We start from the raw sequence: 24,097 nt of genomic DNA on the forward strand, positions 1-24,097 counted from the left end.
GTGCAAAATGGTTGGTCGCAATAAAACAAAGATGGTGGCTTGGACATCTTAAACCCAGCCTTGGCTTAGTGACATATATTGTAGGAATAACCTCCCTTTATCTGCAGCCTTCCCTTCCCCAGCTGCTGTTCCTATTCTGCATTTTCTATTTCAAGTGTTTTTCTTGGTTGAAATAAAGGGGAAAATTGTCAGTGCAGTCAGTTTATCATCATAAAATTCTGAATCAAGTTATCTGTAAAGGATGCTCTTTTTGTTAGCAAAATTTGGTTTGAAATTGCGTGTTTACAACCTAAAGATTTGGATATTGTGGCAGCCTTGAAATCAACAATACTTCTGTTAGAAAGGGTACATTTTTAATACAAGGAGGACAGTATATGAAGTGAAGCCATGTTTAGTGAGATATGATATGGTAAGTATGTTCTTTTCCTCCTTTTCTGTGCTGTATTTTCATTCATCATCTATACCTCTTGTGTGTTATTAATAACAAGATATGAAGTCTTTGGCAGTAGAAATTTTGGAAGGAGTGGGTGGGATAAGAAGATCTATTTTTCTCTTTCAAGTAGTATATGTCTGATTTTATGTAGGTGTTTTTAAATATATTCTGACCCTAAAATACATGCTTAATAAGTGTAAAAGACTAACTGTATGATAATTAGCTTAGTCCATTTTTTGTTTTCCTTTTTTTTTCAGTTTAGACAACCAGTTCTCAGAGATAAATACCTTAACCTTTTTGTGAAGGGTAAAAAACATCTAAGTAGTATTTAACCTTTGGCATCACTTCTGGGATTTCATAATGCCAGCTATCAAAGAATCCCATCTATTAAGGAGAGACAAATGAGTTGAACAACTGTACATGGTTACTCCAGTTGAAACATGCTTTGACGAGTCATTTGTGAATAACAGTAAAGCAGGATTGCAACTTGCCAGACATAAATGCTTGACGAAGAGGGGAGATGGTTAAAACATAGAAACCTGGTTGTCAGGCATTAGTCACTGCTGAATACCTAACAATAACATTCTTTCTGCTAAATAGCAAGGTGGCTTTTGAGGAAGGCTGTTCCTCAGTAATTCTGTTTATTTGTTGCTGAAGGTTTCCAAGCAATTGACTAAAGGTGGTTCTGTTCAGTTCTAAGAGTTGCCAGTCTGCAGCTTCTTGGAACAAGTTTTCATGAAGTCTTGTGACATGGGTGCAAGTGATCAGAAGGAAAAATAACCTAAGGATGGGTGTAAAAAGGCAGTGTCCTGTACCTGAGGAGGAATAACCCTGTGCACCAGCAGCACAGTGTGGGAGCTGACCTGCTGGAAAGCAGCTCTGCTAAGAATGACCTGAGGTCCTGGTGGACAGCAAGCTGTCCTTGAGCCAGCAGCACCTTGTGCCAAGAAAGCCAGCGGTGTCCTGGGGTGCATTAGGAAGAGCATTGCCAGCAGGTTGAGGGTGGTGACCCTGCCCCTCAGTTCTGCTCTAGTGAGGCCACATCTGGAGTGCTGTGTACCGTTCTGGGCTTCTCAGTACAAGAGAGACATGGAGCTACTGGAGCTGGTCCAGTGGTGGGCAACAAAGATGATATGGGGACTGGAGCATCTCTCTTAGGAGGAAAAGATGAGAGAGGTGACTGAGAGGGGACCTCATCAATCTTAGGTATCTGAAGGGAATAGGACAAGAGGCAGTGGGCAGAAACTGATGCACAGGAATTTCCACCTGAATATGAGGAAGAATTTCTTTAATGCGCAGTGACCAAGCACTGGAACAGGTTGTCCAGAGAGGTTGTGGAGGGTCTCCCTCCCTGGAGGTACTCAAGAACTGTGTGGATGCAATCCTGTGCCATGTGCTCTGGGATGACCCTGCTTGAGCAGGGAGGTTGTACTGCATGAGTCATTGTGGTTCCTTCTAGCCTTACCCATTCTGTGATTCTGTGGAAGTTCTTAACTTCTCCCAGTTTCTAGAGAAAGTTGTGAATATTGTGTGGACTCGAGTCTAAATAGCAAATAAATTGGATATCCAAATCAATTATGTGTTTACATATATTGGAACTTTTAGGTGATTTTGTGTTTCAGTAGTTGTGATTAGAATGCTTAAGGTGACTTCCCTAACCTTGCCATAAAATGTCAGTCTGTAAAACTCAGTGCTTTTTGAAATAATAAATTAGGACTTAGTTGTCTTGAGGTCAGGGAGATCTACGCCAATTCTTAGGGCACACACTGAAGTGAAACTACTGACTATAACAAAGAAGAGATGATAAAAATTTCAGAGCATTTTTTAAATTTTAAAATATAGTATGCAGAATTAAGTTGCTCATATTAATGTCTGGGCAGTTGCATAAATCAGTAGACTGCCATTCTTCCAGGTATATTGAAAACTACAAAATAAATCTAGTGAATGTTTAGTTAGGTTAGTAGTACTTTGCTCAGCCTAGTGACATACTGTAATTGAAGTGCTTGAATATTTATTCATAGCATCACTTGCATACAGACAGTTACATTAAGGACATGATTACAAAGTAGCCAAGTGTTCTGAGAACTCACAGTACCTAGTAATATAGTTCAGTAAAAATTTGGAAAAAATTTTATTACTTTTGGGCTCTTCTTTAAGCTCTATAAGGATTAGCTAATAAAAAGCTAAGTCTGCAGCTCATGAGATAAAATATTTTCTTAATGTTCTACATCTTGGACTTCTTTTTATGAGAGAAGGATATTTTTGTCCTGGGGCTCATGTTATTGCAAGTAGACTTGTCTTTATCCTTTTCTGGTGAAGCCTTTTGCTCATAACCTGAAGTCACAAGTGAAGTCTCTCTTTAAGCTGTCACTTCTGTCTTGCCACATTAAAATAATTTCCTGCTCTTTCCTCACTTTGTTATTTTACTATGTTCAACTGCATTTGCAGAAATCTAACTATTGTCAGGCTGCTGACACAGAACTGCTGTCTTTAAAAAAATGTGCGCTGGCAATAGAAAGAAGCTGTGGAGGAAAGTTTGCTGGATCTCAGGCCTCTGAGTGACAAATATTTGTCTTTGAGCTGTTTTTTTGTCTTCTTACAGTGGAGCAAAAGCAGTGTTGTTGGTTCTGCTGCCATGCAGCTGAGGTTTTGATTTCAATGTTTCCAACTGCAGTAGAGGAATGTAATAGTGCAACTATTTCTTAAAGCAAAAGGTTCTCCTTTCTGTGGGGAGAGAATTGAAGACAAGCATTTATTCCCCCCACTGAATTTAAAGGGACACAGTGAACTTAAAATTCTAGAGACTTGAGGGTTTGGTTTTTTCTTCTTTAAAAAACTGTAGTAATGACAGTGGTTTTTCTGCACACTTTTGTGGTTTGCTGTTCTCTTTTCAATCCAGAAATGCTCTGTGAAGGACTTTCACAAAGTGATTCTGTTCTCCTTGATAATCAGGTCAATCAATTGACCATAAAGCGTTATTAAGCACAAGAGACAGCCTGATTGCCCGAGGAGGAATGACAGAGGGGGAAGAAGCTAGAGGAAGGCCAGCTGGTACACTGGGATTTAATAACCCACTACTTGTCAGCTGAGTTGCAGGAGCTGAGCTGTTAGCCTGGCTGGTTGATAGGTGTAATGAGTGGCGTAAATCAGTTGAAGAATTAAATCAAACTTCATTTTTCTTCACCTTGCGTTTGGAGTGGGATCACAGAGCTCACCTTTTTCTTACTTCTCAGCTGAAACTTGTTAGCACATTGTGGGCTGCTTCTTTCTTTTGTACCCTCTTGTATTTAACAACAGTAGGTAAAATAGGTAATGAGAGAAGTTTTTTTCCCTTGTATTTCTTTAACTGGGCCTATCTAAAAGCTTCAAAGTCAGACATTAGTCTTCACCTAGTATATTAAAAGTGTACTTTTTTATAGCAAATTAAGCTTCTTACGTTCTCCTCTGTAGTTGTTTTCAATTATATGCTGCTTCTCGTGGCTTGTATTTTTCAGTCATGACCTTCGTTTTAATAAAGTGTGAAGTTAGATCTCTGAATCATTTTTGAAGAGCTTAATTTTAAACTGTTACACAGTTAAAGTTATTAGCATTAAATTGCTATGTTCCATGGAAATATCTATAGTAAAGAAATGCATTTATTTTCTCTGAGTGATCTAGAAATAAAATCGTTTTATTTGGAAACAGTTAGCTGCTTGTGAGAAATGTGATTTTTTTAGATACTTGATATATTTACTGCTTAGTTTTATTACTTTTAAAAAACCACAATTCAGTAGGATTATTGCATATTGGCTGCTTAATAGAAACACTGAAGTAATAATTTCAAAGTCAGTATGTGGTTGATTCATTTCCCTTTAAAACAATTCTCATTTCATCTTAGTTTCTTGCTCTGTGGGATGCTGCCATAGTGAGATATGTGAAATACTTGATGAGGAAGGTGCGTGTCAACTACGACCGCCATGGCCAAACATTTTCCAGCGTTCATGGAGTGAGAGAGGACATCGCAGGGAATTTGCACATAGTGAGGAGGAGGGATAAAGGGGCTCTTCCAAGTTCATGGTGAGAAAAATAAGTAAAGATCTGTGCTTAGCTTTCCCAGGGAAAGGAAAGGAGAGTGAATGTTATGGAATGAATAGTCCTCTTCACCCTCATATCTCTAGTCTGATTTTATCTACTTGTGACCAAATACAGCAATTTATTTTTTTATTTTGTGTTCTCTCAATTCAGTACTAATTTTGGAGCTGTTAGAAAGTAATAAAGTGGCAAATTTCAAAAGTGTGGTGATAATTGATTTCTTAAGGACAGGGAAACTATGCATGGATTCTTGCTTCTTGTTTTCAGTGTGTAGCCTATTACCTTGGCATCAGTTAAACCATCTCTTAAAAGACAGTAATTAGCCCGTGCTGAGAGTTTTTCACTGCCTGAAGAACTTTTAACAGTACAAAAGAGTCAGTAGTGCAGGTGAAATACTCCCTTTGTTGTCAGAACTGAAAATAATAGCTAGTAGGAACCACTTAAGGTACAGAACAAAGGCCGAAAGAGTCTACATGCATGGGCAATGCATCTTATTTTTCTTTTGGAACTTCACAGAGCTCCTCTGCCTGTCTCCATCCTTTCCCTCTACCCTGCACTGCAGTGTCCATCCGTCTCACTGAAGAAAGACAGACTCTACTCACTTGTCTCTTTGCCCCAGTAGCAGCATTAGACATACTCAGCCGGTCTATCTGACTCAGAGTGATTCTGGTCTTCTGATTACAGCACACATTTACTAGTTTCCCATGCTGTGTTCTTTGGGAGGCAGTCTTCTCTTTCTCCACTTACTTACTTCATGATGATGGAACTACCAATTTTAACCCCTCTTCCTTGTCTCAGCATGGTTTTGATAGTCAGTGTAAATGTTTGATGATAATCAACTGTATCTTCCCTCTGACATCATTGTTGCTGCTGGAGCATCTGGTCTCTGGTCTGTAAAGTATTAACTAATACATTCTGTCATCCCAGCAGCATTTACTGAACCCACTTCCTTGCCTTTAGGTAACTTGTTTAGATTTGAATGAATGAGTTTGTTTAATGTAGCATTTTAAGCCTAATGATCCAAATACAGATTTTTTTGTTTTGCTTTTACTGGAGTAGAATAATGAGTGTAGAAACAAAAAAAAAAAAATTTGCTAAGTTTAAAAAAAACAAACAAGCCCAGCCAGCAAAACCCACAATTGACAATATAATTTTTTTAAATCTAATGAGGTGAGGTAGATGAATACAGAAGCTGGGTCAAAAAGCTTATGTAATTTTCAGACCCTAAATATAGAATGGTGTAGTGACACAAAAAGATCAATCTGTGCACATGTTCTGATAGAGTATTTTTATTTTGTTCTTATTCTGCGCATGCAGTTTCAAACTAAGCTGGACACCCTCTGCTTGGAAAAACAGTCTTGCTAACATTCCTGCCTTATGCTATGTGCCAATATAAATTGACATGTAGCATGTAGGTTTCTTTATGATTGTAGTCTGGGTGTGGAATTGTTTTGTTGATAGAAAAATTTCCGTGTTCTCATTGTTAAATTTACTTTTTTTTTTTTTTTTTTTTCATTTTTAATAGTAGTGGAATGGGGTGATGATGTTAAAGCAGTGTCAGAAGATGAAGCCATGGTGCTGGTGAACCACCAAGCGACGGGTGACGTCTGCACTCTGATGATGTGCCTTCAGGATAAAGGCACGGTAGGCTACGTCCGGGGCGGGGGTGGCTGCTGTGTGTGCTGTGTTCCCTTGGGACTGCTCGTGTCCCTGCGTGGCCCTAATGGCTCACTTGGGGCTGTTAACCCACCAAGTCATCTCATAGGGAGCTTTTTGTTTGGATTTGGTCCAGTGTGACAGCCAGTAGCTTGGAGCAGGTATAGACCCTGAATGTTGTCTTTGGAGAAGGTCAGATGTGATCTGAGTCACTGTGCATCTAGTCAAGGTTAATGCAGAGGGAGGCAGATCTCCTCACAAGTAATCATGTACTTGACTTTTTCCTCTCACCTTATGCCTTTGTGCAGCTCAAGGCAAATTTGTTCAGACCAACACAGGTCTAGCTTCTTGGTTATGACTTTATTCCAGCATGGAATTTTTCTCAAAGTTAGAGCAAGCTGTGTATGGGATTTTGGTAGGATGAGGGTATGCCAAAGTTAAGCTACCTAGCTAAGGTCAAAATTGCTTGAGCTCTTATTTCACAAGCCCTTATGGATTTCTTGGTGAGATGTGTAACTAATGTTAATTATTCTATGCATTACTGTTCAGAAAATTTATATCTAAGGTGTGGAAACCAGAGTATAGGGTCTAAACAGGAGATCAGATTTCTGTACAAATCAGGAAGAAGGGCTGTGTGCATGATTAGGCTACAAAGGATAGGAGGTATACCTGTCAAGCTGAAAAAATGTGTCAGCTGTATCTGTCTTAGTGTTGTCTTCTTTCTTGAAGTCTCTTAGTGTTGCTTCCTTCACCATACTCTGAAGAAACAAGGAAACAAGAACTGCTTTTTGTTGCATCTGCACAATTTGTACCTGGCACTGTTTTTCTTAGTGCAAATTAATATAGTTACAGGCACGCTTACCTTTATCAGTGATTTACCATTTACTAATGGTAAATCACTGATAAAGGTATGCTTTGCTGTAACTTTTTTAGCAAGTTTTCCAGATCTTGCTTATGACAGCAAAGCTGATTAAAAAAAAAACCAAACCAAAAAAAAAACCCAACACCTTTTAAACAACCGCACCTCACAAAGTATGAAAATGCTACTCAAGATGGAGCAGAGACCTTCCTTCCTTCTTCCTTCCTTCCTTCCTTCCTTCCTTCCTTCCTTCCTTCCTTCCTTCCTTCCTTCCTTCCTTCCTTCCTTCCTTCCTTCCTTCCTTCCTTCCTTCCTTCCTTCCTTCCTTCCTTCCTTCCTTCCTTCCTTCCTTCCTTCCTTCCTTCCTTCCTTCCTTCCTTCCTTCCTTCCTTCCTTCCTTCCTTCCTTCCTTCCTTCCTTCCTTCCTTCCTTCCTTCCTTCCTTCCTTCCTTCCTTCCTTCCTTCCTTCCTTCCTTCCTTCCTTCCTTCCTTCCTCCTTCCTTCCTTCCTTCCTTCCTCCCTTCCTTCCTTCCTCCCTCCCTCCTTCCTTCCCTCCTTCCTTCCCTCCTTCCTTCCCTCCTTCCTTCTCCCCTCCCATGTCTAGAGCAGGCTGTTGTAAAAGTACTTTTGATTGCTTTCATTTCCTTTGGAATTGAGGGAATTTGGTATATATGGTATTCTGTGCTGTATCAAAATGAGCAGAATGACAGAATAAGCTCTTTAAATCTCCCTCATCAAAATTGCACATAGGACAATCTTGTGGTAAAGATATGCCTGTGAGGGTGTAGTCCTGTGGATATGAGTGGCATATGATCCTAATCACTAGTTCATAGATACAAATCTAAGTCATGTTTATCCCATTTGACCCCATAGCTTAAACATTTCAGTCAAGACAGAGTAAGTTTCAGTGAATGTAAGAGATACTAAAAATGAAGGAAAGCATTGAGATCACAAATAATCTTCACCATAGAAATTATTAGGTTTGCATGCTTTTAGAAAAGCAGGAAATCCCTAAAATCACTATCTTTTCCCTTAAGTAGTTGCAGTCATTGCTCTTGGAATGTGCATGTCCAGAGCTTAGTATGGCTTTGATGTTTTTAGCTAATAAAGAAATAAAACAATATGAGCTTCAGTACATGCTTAAAATATAGCATGACTAGTACAAGTGGCTGAAAATAATGAGAAAGATCATGATATTTTATCTTTGCTAGAACTGTATGGATCAGGTGCTTTTAAATAGCATGCTTCGTATTTCTAAAGAGAATTGTCTTTACTTAGTGTGACTGTGAAAGTACTGGAGGAAAAAAATAAACCTACCAGTCCAGAAACAATCATTTTACAGTATGCAAATGCTTAAATTAGTCAGCTTTCCTTAAATCCAGTTTAAACTTAACATGGAGTCCTTCACAAGCTTGATACTCATCTATCAGCAAGATTGTAATTTTCAAGATTTTTTTTTTTGTTTAGGAGAGTTAAGCTTGTGCCAGTCCAGAACTTTTTTTGCTTGCTTTTACCAGCCAGTACAGACCAAAACCAGATGTAATCTGCAAGCACTTATAGAGTTTAATGCTGCTTTAAAAAAAAATGTTCATGTAAGACATCAGAAGTGTTCACTCTAAAGTTCTGGATTTTTCTATTTAGTGAGGCAAACTCATGAGACAGTCTTGTAACTTGACAGTGTTCCCCAAGGGTGGTGTCAGGAGCCATGATGGTATTTTTTCTAGTATTTTATAAATCCTTATATACCAATGAGAGTGTAGCCTATCTGTTTTAAGTCAATTTAGTTTCACAAAGCAGTAAGATAAAATACATGTGCTGAGATATTTCTGGTTTTTTAGATTCACTTACGTGAATAAGAAAAAAATGATCTCTCTCTAGAGAAGTGGAACTTAAGCTAAAAATTAGAATTTTAGTGGAAGAACTGGATTGGCATTGTTTGATTAATACATGATATCATAATATAAGCCAGACAGCAAAGTTTCAGGTGAACCAGAAGTGACCTAATTACACTTCTAGTAAAGTTTGAGAAATTGTTCCAATTTCTTTGTGAAAGCAAGAGTTAAAAAAATTCACTAAGTAAGTTGTGGTCTCATAAATATTGAAGGTTATGTGTTTAACAAAAAGAAGTAGGTTAAAATGCTGCTCTTGCTTCTTTCTGACAGGATTAAGACTGATAAATGTGGGGGTTTCTTGTGATTTGTAACAGAGAGCAGTGCCAGGAAGGGTGCAGTGGGGACAAAAGTGCAGCTTGCAGTGGTTTGCGTGCAGATTTCAAGTTGTACTTTCTCAGGTTTCATTGCTAAGTTACAGGTGCTTGAAAGATGAAAGTCAGTCTATCCAGGTTGCTTTGTTATGAAATCTGTGTAGACTGAAGTGAAAATGGGCCTGTGAATAGAAGGCACCTAGATTTTTTTTAATATAGTTGGTAAAACCTTTTTCTAGCTTCTGAACTTACTTAACCATGAAGGAAAAAGGACCTGAAGTGGCATCCAAAAGTTCTTTGAAGCCATTGACAACTATTAATTTTGTTCAGAATACTTCTAAATATCTTTGTTTAAACCTCCTTCAAATGCAAGTGATAAGAGGCTCATCTCATAAGTGTTGTTTTATTCCTGAGAATACTAAATTGAGGCGTCACTACGTAGAAGAGTTACCAGCAAAATTTTGCAGTGTCCTCTATTCTGCCCTTGCTAGCAGAATAAAATGAATACCCATTAATCTCATTTGCCTTTTGGCTGCAGACAAGATAAGTGTGTCCTATTCTTTGAACTGCTTTTTGATTTGGTATGTTCATATGTGTATATATTAATTCATACATAAAAATACTTTTCTCTTTGTACTTGTTAGCATTGCCTAGGCTTGCAGGCAGATTTATGATCACTGGGCTCTGAAGTTTGTCTCTTTGTAGCCCACACACAGCAGACTGTGTGTCCCAATTGTAATTTGTATGTCACACTTATCTTTGACATAATCTCATCACTCCTCAGGAAGACTGGGGAAGCTCAGGGATGCTAGTTAGAAGCCCTAAAACAAGGTGAGATGGACTTCAGACTTTGAAGAGCAGTGATCAACTTGCAGGATAAATCTGCCATTATCTAGAGAAAAAGACAGCATCAAGTAGTATGGTAGGGGAGAAGAGTAGCACTGCTGGGCAAGAGTTCCTCATCCAGGATTGCCATGGAACATCTGAGGCCAGTGTTGACTCCTCAAAAGACACATTTTCTTTCCAGCAAAGCAGAGTATTAAGCTTGCTTATCTCCTCCAATAAAATATATTATGTTGGTTTAACTTCTGCTTGATACAATAGAACAACAGTTGTCAAAATGCCAAAATAGTAGATGAACACTGGCAGGCCTGAGTACTGCTGCAGGCTAAATCATCATTAGTGAAATTTAGGTGGTGTTTTTATCAAAGGATGTAGTTCCCTACACCAGCCTGTCACCTTTGGATGATGCATGGGCATGAGCTTACTGTAGTGCCTTGATGAGCGGTAACACCTCTGATGACGCTTTTTAAAACTCTTTTCCTTAGGGCATACCTTTTCTTTCTTTTTTTTTTTTTTTTAATAAAGCTTTTTAGTTTACTGAAATGGAAAGAATGTTAATGTCTGCAGAGAAGAATTTGGATTTAAGATCCTCACTTTAATTAAACACAAGCCTGGAGATAGCTGTAGGATAAAGAATTTCACCAATATTAGTCTCAAGTAAGGCATTGGATCTAGGAACTATTTTTTCTTTTGTCACTTACAAATACATAGTGTGCCTTTGGTCCTTTGGATGTGTAGCATCTAGTAAGGAATACCACTGGCAGACAGGAAGGGATAATAGCCTCAAAGTGTGTGAGAAAGATGCAAAGCAGAAGGTGCTTGAATGATCATCTGACCACCAGAGAAATGTCACAGTCCTTCATGTTCTTTGTTGATAGTGGTAAATGGAAGAGTTCTGTCTGACATGACCTCAGGTTCACTGAACTGGGGTCAGTCATGATGTGGCCTCATAACACAGGGAAGAGAAAAGGCAGCCTGGCCTATGATTGGGAACATGTAAGAGACGCTGGATTTTCCAGTTTTGGAGAACCACTTCCTATCCCTCTCAAAAACTACATATAGAAGAGATAGAGGAAAAAGACCTTGTGAGAAAAGAAGCTTTTTCTTTCTGTTGTTTACTTCGTTGGGAGTAATTCTCTATTTTAAATCTCAAAGGACTGAACAGGTAAAGTAGCTGCCTTCACTGTCCTGTAAGCACTGATAGTCAAGTGAATCGATCAGCTCAGCCTCTGTTTTTGCCTTCCCACTGTGCTGCTTGACTGGGACAAGTGGCTGCTCTGCCATGGCTAATATTGTAGAACTGTATATTACATAACAAAAAGGCAGCTGTTTAATCCTGGGAGAAGCACAGCACCTGTGCTGCTTTATATTTTGGGCATAAAGGACCTTATTCTATTTATTTGCTAGTTTTATTGCTGTTGTAAGAGTGACAAGAGTGTGACCAGTAAATACGTAATTCATCATTCTCTGCACTTGGTAATTCTTTCATTTTTAAAATTTATTTTTACTTTTCAGGTTGTCCGTCAGATGATGTGGCTGATGGACCATATTTTTAAGTATACAAACTTTGGCATTGTGTCTCTAATCCATGGAGACTTCTTTATAAGACAGGTAAATGGAAACACATAATACTGCTTTATGTTTATATTTGGAGCATTGTGGTGTTACAGGACTTACTTACCACTTCTTGGTTGGTTTGCATGATGAAATAGCTGTGCTGTACAGTGTATATTTGAGGAGGTCTTTGTTCTGAAGCTACTTTATTTTCCATGCTATTTTTATTATTTGCATAGACACAAATGATGATAGAATCCAGTGGTGAAGGGAGCCTATTATGAGAGAGGTGTACAAGCAAAATACATGGGCAGTCTTTTTTATCTCTGTTTCTGAGCACACCTCTCATCTTTCCTTAGTGGCCTTGAAGCCATGCAGAGTCTGTCTGGTTAAGTCACTCTTCTGGCTGCAAAGTTTCAAATTAGGAAAGGCAGGACCGTCCCTTTTGATGGTGACATAGTAGTGAATCAATTTAAGGTGGTGATGGACCTGTGTAAATAGTAATTAATTGATTCTTGAAGGTTAATTATTATTTGAACATTAGGAAAGAATGTCTGTTGAGCTCAGCATCTCAAATATTAGTGAGTGAGACCCTCAGATTATTTCATACAGTTTGGGTAGGATTTTTTGTTGTTTGGTGGCTGTTGATCAAACTCTCAAAGTAGAAGCTCAGGAGGCCGATGAAAAGCATGAACCTGTTGCCAGTTACATGAACTGTAATATCCATCATACATGTTTCTTTCCTCTCCTTATTCATTTCTCTGGATATAAAATGTATGGAGAGTCAGAGAGAATTAATGAATTCTCACATTGCACATTACTCCGAATGAAATAAAGAAATGCCTAATCACAGCAGTACACAGCTGAAGTGAGATTCACTAACACTAGAGGCATAGTTAGAAAACAAAGGTCTCTAGAGGCACACAGCTGTGTATTGTAGAGGATGGATGGAAGGAGCAGTGTTGGATGCTTTGTAAAATACAAATCTGTTCCAATAGGTAGAATTTACAATATGCGCATTTTGAGGTACACAGGGCTGTGACCTTGTTAGTTATGATTTCTGAACGTGGGGTTGCAATTCCAGTTACAAAACCAAACCATCACTGAGCTGCAAAAACTAAGGCTTTTCCTCATTTTTGTAAAGTGGCTGACATAGACAACATCACCAATACAATGACGTCATTGTGAGTCTAAAGATAATCCAATTGAAAATAAAATGTTTCTAGGCTGTTAGCCTTTGGGTTTGGCAAAATACTTCATGTGAGTGAGTAATGGTCCTTTGCCTAACTCTAGACAGGCTCTAGTAATATTTGGATGGTTACTGTTCACTGCTCTTAACTACTGTGCTATCCTGGAGTCCTGTGGTCTGATAAGAAAGGACTGGCTTAACTGAGCACTTTTATATTGCTTTATAATGGCATTATGATGAGCAGGCAGAGCCTTTTCCTTCCCTCTCATGTGGCAAGTCAGAAGTAATTGCAGTGGTGAGACTTAAATGTAGCAGAAGCACTTTCACAAAACTCACCTTTAGTAAAATACTGTCTTTCATTCAACCCCACTTGTTCCCTCTTCCTTCCTCTGACCAAAGAAAACCCCAACTAACCACCAAAGAGTGCAATGTTTGTGGCAGTTTTGTTGCCATTCAGAGAATTAAAATCACCTCTGCTGAAGAGAGCTTTAATTTTGCCCTCCTCCACTCAAATCCTTTGAGTGATTTGACAAAGTTACTTTGGAGCACTCAAAAATGCTAATTAATGTAAAGAGATTCCTCTGAAAATTTTGGTATCTTGGTGCATGCAGAGATGGCAAGAGGAAAGATTGTTCCTGAAGATATTTGTGCAGTAATTAGGGCTGTATCTTACTGTTCTTAAGTGAAGAAGTTGTCCTAATGCACTAAAGAGGAGAAATGGTGTGAGTCATTGGAGAGTGCATATCTGAGTGAGGTCTGTGGTTCTGCCATGGTAACCCAGCTGAGACCTGGTCTACAGACCTCCAGTAGGTATTCCAAGGAGAACATTGCTTTTTATTGACTCAGGGGCTTATTTTTATGTCTGAAAAAAGAGAAACCTTAGTAGTATAATAATTATGTCTGATGTTATCTCTTTAAAGCAATCACTTTATTTAGATAATGTTTTATCCTTACAGGGGAGAACACACCGTGACCAGCAGCTTGTGTTGCTCAAAGATCATCTAGAAAAATATTACAGGAGCCGCAATCGGAAATGGATTGTTTTATTTCCAGAGGGTGGCTTTCTTAGGAAAAGAAGAGAAACAAGCCAGGCATTTGCCAAGAAAAATAATTTGCCATTTCTTAAGCATGTCACCCTGCCAAGACTTGGGGCAACACAAGTAATTCTGAAAACGCTTGTAGCACCACAAGAAAATGGAGCTCCATCAGGTGGAGATGCTGTGAGAAAAGGTAAAGATCACTTCACTGTATGGGTATAAAGCAAATTAAATGTTAAATATTTGAGTTTTAAAAAAAAATGTGTAGAATTGGTCTCTTTAAATATCAAATACATTGTAAAAATGTTTTCACAAATAGTTTTAGTTCTGCTAAGTTTATATTTGATGTTGAGACCAAAAAAACACCTTACTTTTAATTTTATTTATTCTGTGGTATGGCTGCATGAGTGCGTGGCTTGGCTCACATGATGAGTGAAGCAGATACTGGAATAGGTGCCCAGGGTGAGCAGGAAGGTGATCTACTCCTTTTGGCAAGATTGATGGTTTGCAGTAGTTTTGTGACAGCATGGAACTATGGTAAAAGTATTTCTGGAATATGCTAGCTATGTTCATACTTTTATTCCAGGCTTTAGAAATTTCTTTGCATCCACTGCTATATACTTTATTCATCTTCCTGAACTATTTTCCACTGAGTTCAGGTTCTTCTGTTCTGTACAGATCTTTGTGTTGCCTGTCCCCATTGTTGCTGGAGTTCACTGTCACTGATCACTAGATTTGAAGGATTGTTTTGGCTGTCATGTCAGAAGAGTTATGAGAGAATAAGAGTATTCCTGCAGCATTTTTGTTCTGGGATGCCTGGGCTATAGGGGAGGGTATAGATGGGTATGAATAATGGCTGTAGTTACAGGATGTGGTGCTTTAGTCTCTCAGTTTTTAAAATTAACTTCATGGCATATTCAAGAGCAGGGTGAGATCTTTCTTAACTTCCTTGTGGATTTCTGTTACTTATAGAAACAATGGATTGGGTGGTTGTGGTAGTTTCTTACTGATGGGTGGGGCTGGTGTTTCCACAGCCAAATTTTGATAATCATTTAGCAATTTGAAACAAAGATCCTTTCTAACGAACCCACATATGTAGAAGACTTTGGATTATTTTCTGTCTGAAGTTCAAATTTCAGAGTTAGCGAGAACCCTTGTACAGAAATTGATTCCAGATTTTTAGTTTTGAAGTTACTCTTGTCAGTATAGGAAATAAATTGAGATGATGTTCTTGGAGAGGCAAAGGTAGGATTTAAAATGAGCTGAAAAGTCAAGCTGTGGAATGCACCAGAGTTTTTCCTGTCAGGCTACATTCAGAAAAGAAAGGCTGAAGAAAGATCTTGTTGTCATAAAACATTTTAGGTTTAAAAGAGAGAAGCTGAATACGCTGGTCCTTGTTAAAAGTTTGGGTTTTTCTGAGGAGAAAAGTTTAGCCTGTTCCTGTTCTATTTCTTGCTGTCTTAAAAAGTTAGAGTAAGAAGTTCCCCAAATTAATTATAAGTTGTCTGGCTCTGGAGAGAGACCAAAAGTGCTTGTCAAATACCAATTTTATATTTTCCTATTCTTAGGTTGCTATCAACTTAGCTGAGCGTCAAACTTGCCTTCCTTTTTTTTTTTCCCTCTTTGAGTGGCATCATTCAGGCTCTAGAGAAATGAGCATTTGATAGTAGTGGACCTAACTGGGTACTAAAATAAAGGAATTCTCTCAGAAATAAAATGGAACCATACTGTCTGTCCTACTCAAGAAAAGATAATTGGGCAAAAATAGGAATGAAATGCGTGGGTTTAGCTGTCATGCTTTCATAGTAATGGACTTGAAAACATACTAAAAGGGATGAAAAAGAAAAGTGAAAGTTAATTTTATATGCTAGGAAAAAGTAGTATTTGATACATAGTGACACAGGTATTTTATATTCTCTCTTCTTTTAAGCTCACAAAAATATTTCCAGCATTGTAAAACTTCCCTTTCAGAGAGGTATGAAATAGTTCTTTATTGTATCTTGTATAAAAGATCCTTCCTCTCATCTCTTGATTTCTGAATGCTTTTATTGGTCTCTTGCCATGTCAGAAAATGTTTGTTCAATTGAATGAAGTATAGTTCTATGAATTGCTATGGTTATATTATAAAGTTAGAAGTCTAACAAAGTTAGTGGATAGCTTTACTTTTAATCTCTTCCATCTTTTCCCTTTTTTTAATCACATTAAAAAACCATGTCAGTGAAATCAAGCTTCCCTCCTATTCAGGTGGCCATTGTTAAGCTGTGGGTGCTAGAGCCAGGTGTAGTGCACAGAGTAAAGGTTTTGCTGGTGGCTGGCATAGAGACTGCCTGTAAACCTTTTGTACATTATAACTCTTCTTCTTTGCTTGGGAAGTGGTTTCTTTATCAGAAGCATCACGCTTGAACTTCATGGTTTGCTGGACACATTTTTCATCTGCAGCACTTCTTGTGCTCTATACTATCTTAACAATGTTCCTGGAGTCCTGGGTTGCCAAATTATTCAGCTTACTATAATAAGCCTTCTACTCCATCATATTCTCCCTTTTTGTCTCCACCAAGCTTTATTGATACTCGTGGTAATTCACCTTCCTCTCCCACATGATTTTAGGTAAATTGGTTTATAGATTGAGTTTTCTTCATCAAAAATTATGTCCCCTTCCTGTTGAGTTTCCTGGGTAGCTGTTTTAATGTTGAGTCATCATACACAGTTCTGTTCTTGACTGCTGTCATTTTATTAGTACTTAATTCATTTTAAATGATCCTTGTAGCTTTTATACCGTTGTGAATTTGATACCATTCTATTTTCTCAGCTGGAGTGATGTGTTAAATTGGGTGAAAGAAGAAAAGATGACAGAGGAAACAATAATAAAAGGTGGTTCATCCTTAAAATACTGTTATCACAGTTTGACACAAACCAAGTCAGATACAGTTGTTTGATTGTCATGCCCCAGCTCCTCAGCCCATCTGGCTTTTGCATGTCACATGTCACTGAAGCTGTGGCCTTCAAGTCGTAGTTCAAGAATTGGGCTAATTGTAACTCAATGCTACATTATCTGCCCTGCTCTAAGGTCTCTAATCTGATTTATGGCATCCCCTTGGTAGAGGTGGGTTTATGTTGAGAAGTGCAAGGTTCAGTAACCTCCCAAAAAATTCATTAGTTTTAATTATGACCTTAATATCCAATCCCCTTTTCAATTTATTTTTATTCTAGTAAGGAACTTAGCACAGTTTAGTAGCTGATTCTTCCTCTGTAAAGTGACAGGAAGAACAAATGTTCCTGAGCTAGACAATTAATACTGTTTGATAATTCTTGTAATAATTCTATAATTCTAAGTGATCAATTCCTTATCAGGGGCTTTTCCAGGACAAGCAGCCTCTATTGCCGTAATTTTTTCCTCTTAACAGGTTTCTTTCTTATTTAAAAACCCAAGTACCAACCTTCCTTGGAGTGAATTTTAACTTATTGCTGGTAAATACTAAATTAAGTTACTGAAATGCTTATTGCTTACTGCCCTTGGGAACTCTTGTTTAGTTTAACAAAATTATGTAATTGTATTCCTAAATTAATAGAAGGATGGAAAAACATAGGAAAGGTAGTACAATCATTTGATAGCATGACCACTGCTGAAGCTAAATAATGCAGAGAATGTAGGTAAGTGATGTCTGTCCCTGAAAAGAAAGTTTAAGGTACTTCTGATGTCTGGTGAAAGCCTCCAGGTGGGACAGATGGGCCAGCACTGCTGCCAGCACCCTCATTCCAGAAGAAAGTTTTAGTACAGAACAGAAATAAGGGCAGTATAAAAACACTTGATGAACAGCCATCATCACCCTAACCCTGTAGTGACCTACGTGTGTGTTCACAGGGGTATTTTACAACTTTTTGATTTTTTTTTTAGCACAACACGTAATCTTTTACATGGTTGCAAATACACTGTTTCTTCAGTTAATAAGAATTGATTTTGTGAGTTTCAGGACTAACAAAATGTTCTAAATGCCAAAAGCTGACAATTCAAAGGAGTTTGGAGCTATTGTTCTTGAAATATGCACATTCCAGAACTTATTTTTGATCAAACTTGCTCTGGTGTGTTTTTTAAAGTCTTTTTTATTTTACCATGCAGCAATTTTTTGTCTGATAAGAGGTTACTATGAGCGTAGTTAGAGCCATACTGAAATCTTACCTTACTATTTTCTAATGCAGCAGAGTACATTCAGTTCTGATGCTGTTTCTCTTGGAGAAATTCAGTTTTCACTTCTGCAGGGTTGTAAATTGAACTTCATAATTGATTTTTTTTAAAAATCAAACTTTTTCATTCACTGTTACCTGAGGAATGTGACTTGAATAATAGGTGAGAAAGCTTTTGATTGTTTTTTCTTCCCCCTGGAAAGAAGGCTTCTTGTTTTGTTCCAGGTGATTTGTTGCATCAAAATCTTGGAATGATGAGTAATATGTTCAGTCTGAGAGTTAATCTTTGGAGAAAAAAGTTAATTCTGGGGTCGGTTATCCAGTTGATAACACAAGGACAAGAACAAGGGACAAGTTACAAGAACAGATTGCTGTGCAGGGAGAGGCAACAGCCTCTTTGGCTGCATTAGAGTGGTACAAGTGTTCAGGAAACCACACCTGAATACTAACAAATACTTTCTTTTCCAAGTGCAAACTGCAGTCCTCAGGTCCACACCTGGCTGGTGCATTCTTTCCCACTCTGAATCCTGTCTGGCAGTGTGACACCATCCAGAGCTCAGCTGGAGGCAAGCTTTCTTGCTGAAATCTGCCTATGATTTATTCTTTTTCTCGGTGGCAAACACTGTCTGCTGGTGGGTTTGAGGGGTTCTGTACATCATCTGATCTGGTGTTTAGCTTGAGTTGACCCAGGAAATAGCAACCCCAGGGAGGACAAAGAGGGGGAATGAAGAGAAGCTCTGAACCACCATAAACTTGTGATTGTAGACAGTCAAGTATCTGTTGTGAAAGGACTTCAGAGGATGACAGCTTGAGTGCCTTGAAGACTCTGATGATGAGTTGCTTCTTAAGTAAATATGGAGCAACTTAATATCATTGAATCCACAGTGAAGAAAATAGTTGTGAAGATTTGCCTCTGCTGACGATTTGGAAAAAAACCCAAGACCCCAAATAACAAGTTAAGAAGCTGTTTAAATTTTACTTTTGATTTTTTTTTTTTGTCTAGGCCAGAAAGTTGTTGTTCCATGTGATTGTTCAGTTTTGTCTTAGCACTCATAAGGCAAGTATGTACCATTCACACTAAGACACATCACTGCTGCGTGGTTTGGGTGCTGTTGTGTAGGGCAGGTGCCTGTGGGCATGTTCAGAAGGTTTATGTGCTATTTTAAAAGAACCAGACTGTTAACATTTTCAAGCAGTGTGAAAATCCGTATCTTCCACCTGTGCTGGAAGTGGCAAGCAGACTGACACCACAGAAGAAAAACCAGTGCTTGGGGAGATCAGCTTAAGCATGGCCACTGCAGCAGCTTCTTCTGCTGAAGTGTCTGACAGTCAGGCTGCTCAGTCTTTCACCAAGTACTAGAAATGAAAGATAAGAGTGTCTTTTAATGGTAGGTAGAAAGTTGGAAGAGTTTGGCTGTCAGAAAGGTGTGGCTGAATTGGCCAAGCCAAGCTGGGTGAGAGGAGTTCTTTAAGCACAGGTATATGCAGCTCCCTGACTTCACAGGTACAAATGCCAGACCTGAGATTCACACCACGTTATAATTAATGCAGCAGTCTTTGGTTTGAGCTTCTGTTAATGTGCTCCATTTAAAAAAATAATAGAGTTTATTCTTGGTTAAAGGTCTGCTTACACTTGAAACCAGAGTCCTTGGAGATATTTATGTACCACTCCTTTGTATTTTATGCAGTTGTCAGTTTCTTTTCCAGTTTCAGGATCTTTCAGAGCTCCCAGGCTTTAAAATAAATTTGCTTATGAGCAGGTTGCAACATAGTATAAGCCCCCCCCCCCCCAAAAAAAAATTACAAGATGTATTTCAAAATTAATTTTCCTAAATCCTTGGTGATGTAGGTTTTTTTTTTGGCAGTCACATATCTTGGATGATTATGTAAGGCTTATTTTAAACCAGAGCAAGCACAAATACTGTGATTTGAGAGCGTGTAGAGGTAGCTGCACTAACACCTGCTTGCTCTAAAAGGAGGTCTGTAGAGGCTGATGTTGCTGTCAGAAGTTTTTTTTCCTGGCCTGGGGTTTCTGGTGGGCTGTCTGTTTTTTTTTCCCTCACCCTACCCTGAAAAGGGCTGGAGGTGATTTTGGAGCTGGACTGAAGATCCAGTGCTGCACCAGCTCTCTTCACAAAAGCAGAAGGTAGAAAATCAGTGCAGCAGAGAACTGCAGGAGTCTTCCCTTAATTAAGTGCAAACCATTATCCACTGAAAGAACAGTTTTAAATATAGCTAAATATTGAATAAATTATTTTGAAACACTGTACTGTAAATAATTAGAAAATGTGCCCATATTCATCTGGCACTTTTTCATTGCAATTAATGATCTTTGTTGCTTATTCACTTAGGCAATTTAACTTTGGCAATTTACTTGCCTTTATCCATTCTTGCTTTACATCTGGGAAAATAATAACTTGAATGACTTTGTTTCAAAATCTATTTCTAAATTAATACTTCTGTTGATTTAATACTAATTTCATATTGGCTCTTCTGTGATTCATTTCTGCTTTTAAAATGAAGCACTCTGTAGTTAGTGCTTTTCTTAAGAGAGACTTGACAAGTACTCTGTCATGATGCTGGCAAGCCTGCAGCCTCCAGTTCTCATTTCATGTGTCTGTCAAGGCTCTAAAATACTGTATTTCCAGTAGGTAACACTGAATGTTTCAGCTTGACCTGTGCAGCTTACACTTGCCCTGGGTCAAGTTTTGTAATAGTATTTTGCATGGTGCTAACAACTCATAATCTAAATTTTAGGAAATGCTGTCTAGTCCTGTTGGAGTAGTACATTTGTAATGAAGCAGTACAACTCCACTGATGAGCAAACACCAAGAAAACACTGTCTGCTTGCTAAAGTAATTGATAGATACATGTGATAGCATTGCCGTAATTTTCTTTTCACACTTAATTAAATTAAATGCAAATTAAATGAAATTAAATGCAAGTAGAAACTCGCAAGCCAGTCCTTGCATGTACATTCTAGCTGGAGTCGGTAACTGTGGCTTTCAGGGTGCTGCTCAGACTGAGTGCTGCAGATTTCTTCAGGTAGATCTGTAAAATTAGAGTGGCCACTCTGGGCAAGGCCACACATTGGTCTAGCCCAACATCTTGTCCATGACTCCAGGTGGGTTAGAGAGAAAGAGTGTGAACACAGCAAACAGGCATCATACTTTTCCCACATACTCTCCAAGCTTCTGACAGTTTCCTGTGTGGTGGGTTTCCCAAGCCAGGTGGGGATTTCTGCCTGGTTAGTTAACCCTCCATGGTTTCTCAGTTCCCTCTTGATCCCAGCTCCTCGCATCCTTGATATCCTTTAGCAAGAGATTCCCAAATTTTTTTTTTCACCCCCTCTGCACAAAGAATAATTTTTCTGTTTGCTATGAAAACTTTTCTTCTTGGCTGAGTTTTGAATGTCTGTTCTTGTATTGGGAAGGATGGTGAACGGTCAATCCCCATGCATGTTCTTGGTGCTGACAGTGTTCTTGTCAACTTCTGTTACTTTTTTTTTTTTTTTGTAGCTTTCTCTGCTGCAGGCTTGAAGAGCACTGTACTTTGTACTAAAAGCTAACACTTCTTACATGCTCTTGCCCATGGGTGGCTGTTTCTGATAGTCAGCTTTTTAAATCCTTGGAGATACTGCCTGATGTGGTGTGAGCATACTGTTGTACTAGTGCATCAAGCAGTAAGTGAGCATTACTCTGCTGGCCTGGGCATAACGTGACCTCAAACACAAGACAGCTCCAGAACAGAGGGAAAATTCACAGGCTGAACTCCTAAGTGCCATCTTGGCAATGTGGCCATCCTTCTTGGTTTGCTCTGCAGATCTGCTGCTGTCCCTCTTAGCAAAGCTGTGAATTGAAGACATGCCAGAGAGGGGTCATTGATTTATGACCTGGACTATTGCTGGTTGTAACTTATATTCAGATTTTATAGAGTCATGGAATATTCTGAGTTGGAAGGGACCCACAGATTTGATTCTTTTTACTCATCTTAATAGCAAATATTTTCACCTCCTTTGGTCCTTTTTTCAGTTTCTAAGTGAGCTGAGCAGCATATGAACATGTACTGGTGTCAGCCTCTCCTGGAACCTTTTGGGTGCAGTATCTTACCCACTGTGAAAACTGACCAGCTTCTGTTCCTTGCTTTCTTACCCTGAGTACACCCTGAAAGTGATGCTTTTCCTCCTCATCCTGCAACTCACATTTTTAAGAACCTTTGAGGGATCTGCATGGCTGCTGCTCCATCAGTGATCTTTTAGAAAGGCCCAGGTGCAAATGTGCTTGAAGTGCAGACCAAGAAGCTTGGATGTTTATTCTAGCATTTTTCCTTTTGGTGAATGGGGGAAGCAGCTGACCTTGGGGCCAAGATGTCTTGTGATTGTACTCAAACCTGGTGAATGAGCTTGTTCTATTCTGTGTACCACAGTATCTAAGAACAACAGAAATAACCATGAAATAAAATCTAAGTCCAGCTGAAGTTTGTAAAAGTATTTCTGTGCTCTGTAATGAAATCTGGATTTGATTTTTGATGGTCTTATTTCTTCCTCATGCCTCCTGAAGTAATATAAAAATTGCATAACTCTCAAATAAGTGACATGAAATTTTCTTTTTGTTCCTAGAAAGCAAATCCAAAGGCCTCCAGTGGGTGATAGATACAACTATTGCATATCCCAAAGCTGAACCTATAGACATCCAAACCTGGATTCTTGGCTACCGGCAACCAACAGTGACACATGTACATTACAGGTAGGAAGTAAAGCTGCTCCTCCTGCACTGAGCTCAAGTATTCACAAATCAGTTGTGTCATTTCAGGATAGGGGAAATCGATAGCAGTGTGAGTGGGTTTTTTGTGTTTCACACAGGTGGGAAACTCATATTATTTAAACACAACACATATTTTTTTCTAGAAGTTCAGTGACTATTCTGTATCTTAGGACAGACATTTAAGTTTTGGACTAATATCCTGTGGTTGAATAGAGTTGTGGGGAATATATCTGAAGGCTAGGTCATCTTTATTGTTAAGGTGCTGGTAAACCCAACTTGAATTCTTTAAATTTTGTTTTTTAGTAATGACAACTAATTAAAAATCACTGTTGATAAATAAACAGGCTTCCTAATAAAATATTATATTTAACTTTCTGATAAAGAAATGCCAGCTTTTTTACTCAAAGAATACTTGAAGTAGTTGAGCAAAGCAACTGGAAAAAGCAGCTGGAAAAAGTTGAAACTCTCGTTGACAGCTAGGATGGGGGACTATTAAAACTTTTCTCCTCAGCAGTTCTTTGTCTCAAGACCTAAACTGATGGAGAGAGAAGCTGAATTTTGCTTTTAGTTGCAAGTTACTCCAGAAGTATTTTAACACTTTTCCTATACTAAATAAGTTGTTGTATTTTATCCCAAAATCACATTATTTTGTCTTACTCTCTCTTGGTGATTTGGAGAGCTTTTAGACTTTTACAGAAAGCTTTCAAGTATCCTTGTGTGGATCCCCTGGGTGGCAGTTTAAGTGGGAATGACCTTCTCCATCCTCACTGCTGTGTGAGTGTTGTGTGATGCAGAGTACAAACTGCTCGCTGGAGCTCCTTTCCACGGCCGTGTTTAAATCTGTCCTTACTTTTTATAGAAAGCTGCCTTCCAACTTTCCCTGAAGGTGAACATACTTATACCCTAATTTATATAAGATAGCATTATATCTGTTGTGCTTTATTCAGGTCACCTTAGTACTCTCTCAGATCTCTGGCATAATTGCAAGTTGAATGTATTTAGAATTCTTCTGAAAAGTATTTCCAAAAATACTTTTTTTAAAAACAACAGTAAGTTAACATAAGTTGAATTCATTTCCTGCTTCTAAATGTATATTCAGACCTATTTTTGATCACAAGCATAAATATGATGCAACCTTTTTTGCATTGAACTTGAATGTTTAAGTTCTTATAATACTGAAATTCTAAGAAAAATATAATTTTTTTTTTTTGGGTATAAGTTTATTTTCTTCCAGAGGGTCTAAGTCACTGGGTTAGACAGGGGCAAGCCTCTCTGTTTGACTACTTTATGTATGTTTTTAATAACAT

At 38.4% G+C, this 24,097-nt stretch overlaps 1 protein-coding gene across 1 annotated transcript in view; it reads left to right on the plus strand.

Annotated features, from left to right (window-relative positions):
• The window catches only part of LPGAT1 (lysophosphatidylglycerol acyltransferase 1), a 62,387-nt gene that overhangs the window by 22,671 nt on the left and 15,619 nt on the right, over positions 1–24,097 (plus strand). Inside the window, exons 4-7 of the mRNA XM_053938604.1 lie at positions 6,030–6,148; positions 11,581–11,676; positions 13,765–14,038; positions 22,646–22,772. Of these exons, the coding sequence (XP_053794579.1) occupies positions 6,030–6,148; positions 11,581–11,676; positions 13,765–14,038; positions 22,646–22,772 (616 nt within the window). The remainder of the gene's footprint in view (positions 1–6,029; positions 6,149–11,580; positions 11,677–13,764; positions 14,039–22,645; positions 22,773–24,097) is intronic.

This window comes from Vidua chalybeata, chromosome 3 (genome assembly GCF_026979565.1).
Source record: "Vidua chalybeata isolate OUT-0048 chromosome 3, bVidCha1 merged haplotype, whole genome shotgun sequence".
In the NCBI taxonomy this organism is placed as follows: Eukaryota; Metazoa; Chordata; class Aves; order Passeriformes; family Viduidae; genus Vidua; species Vidua chalybeata.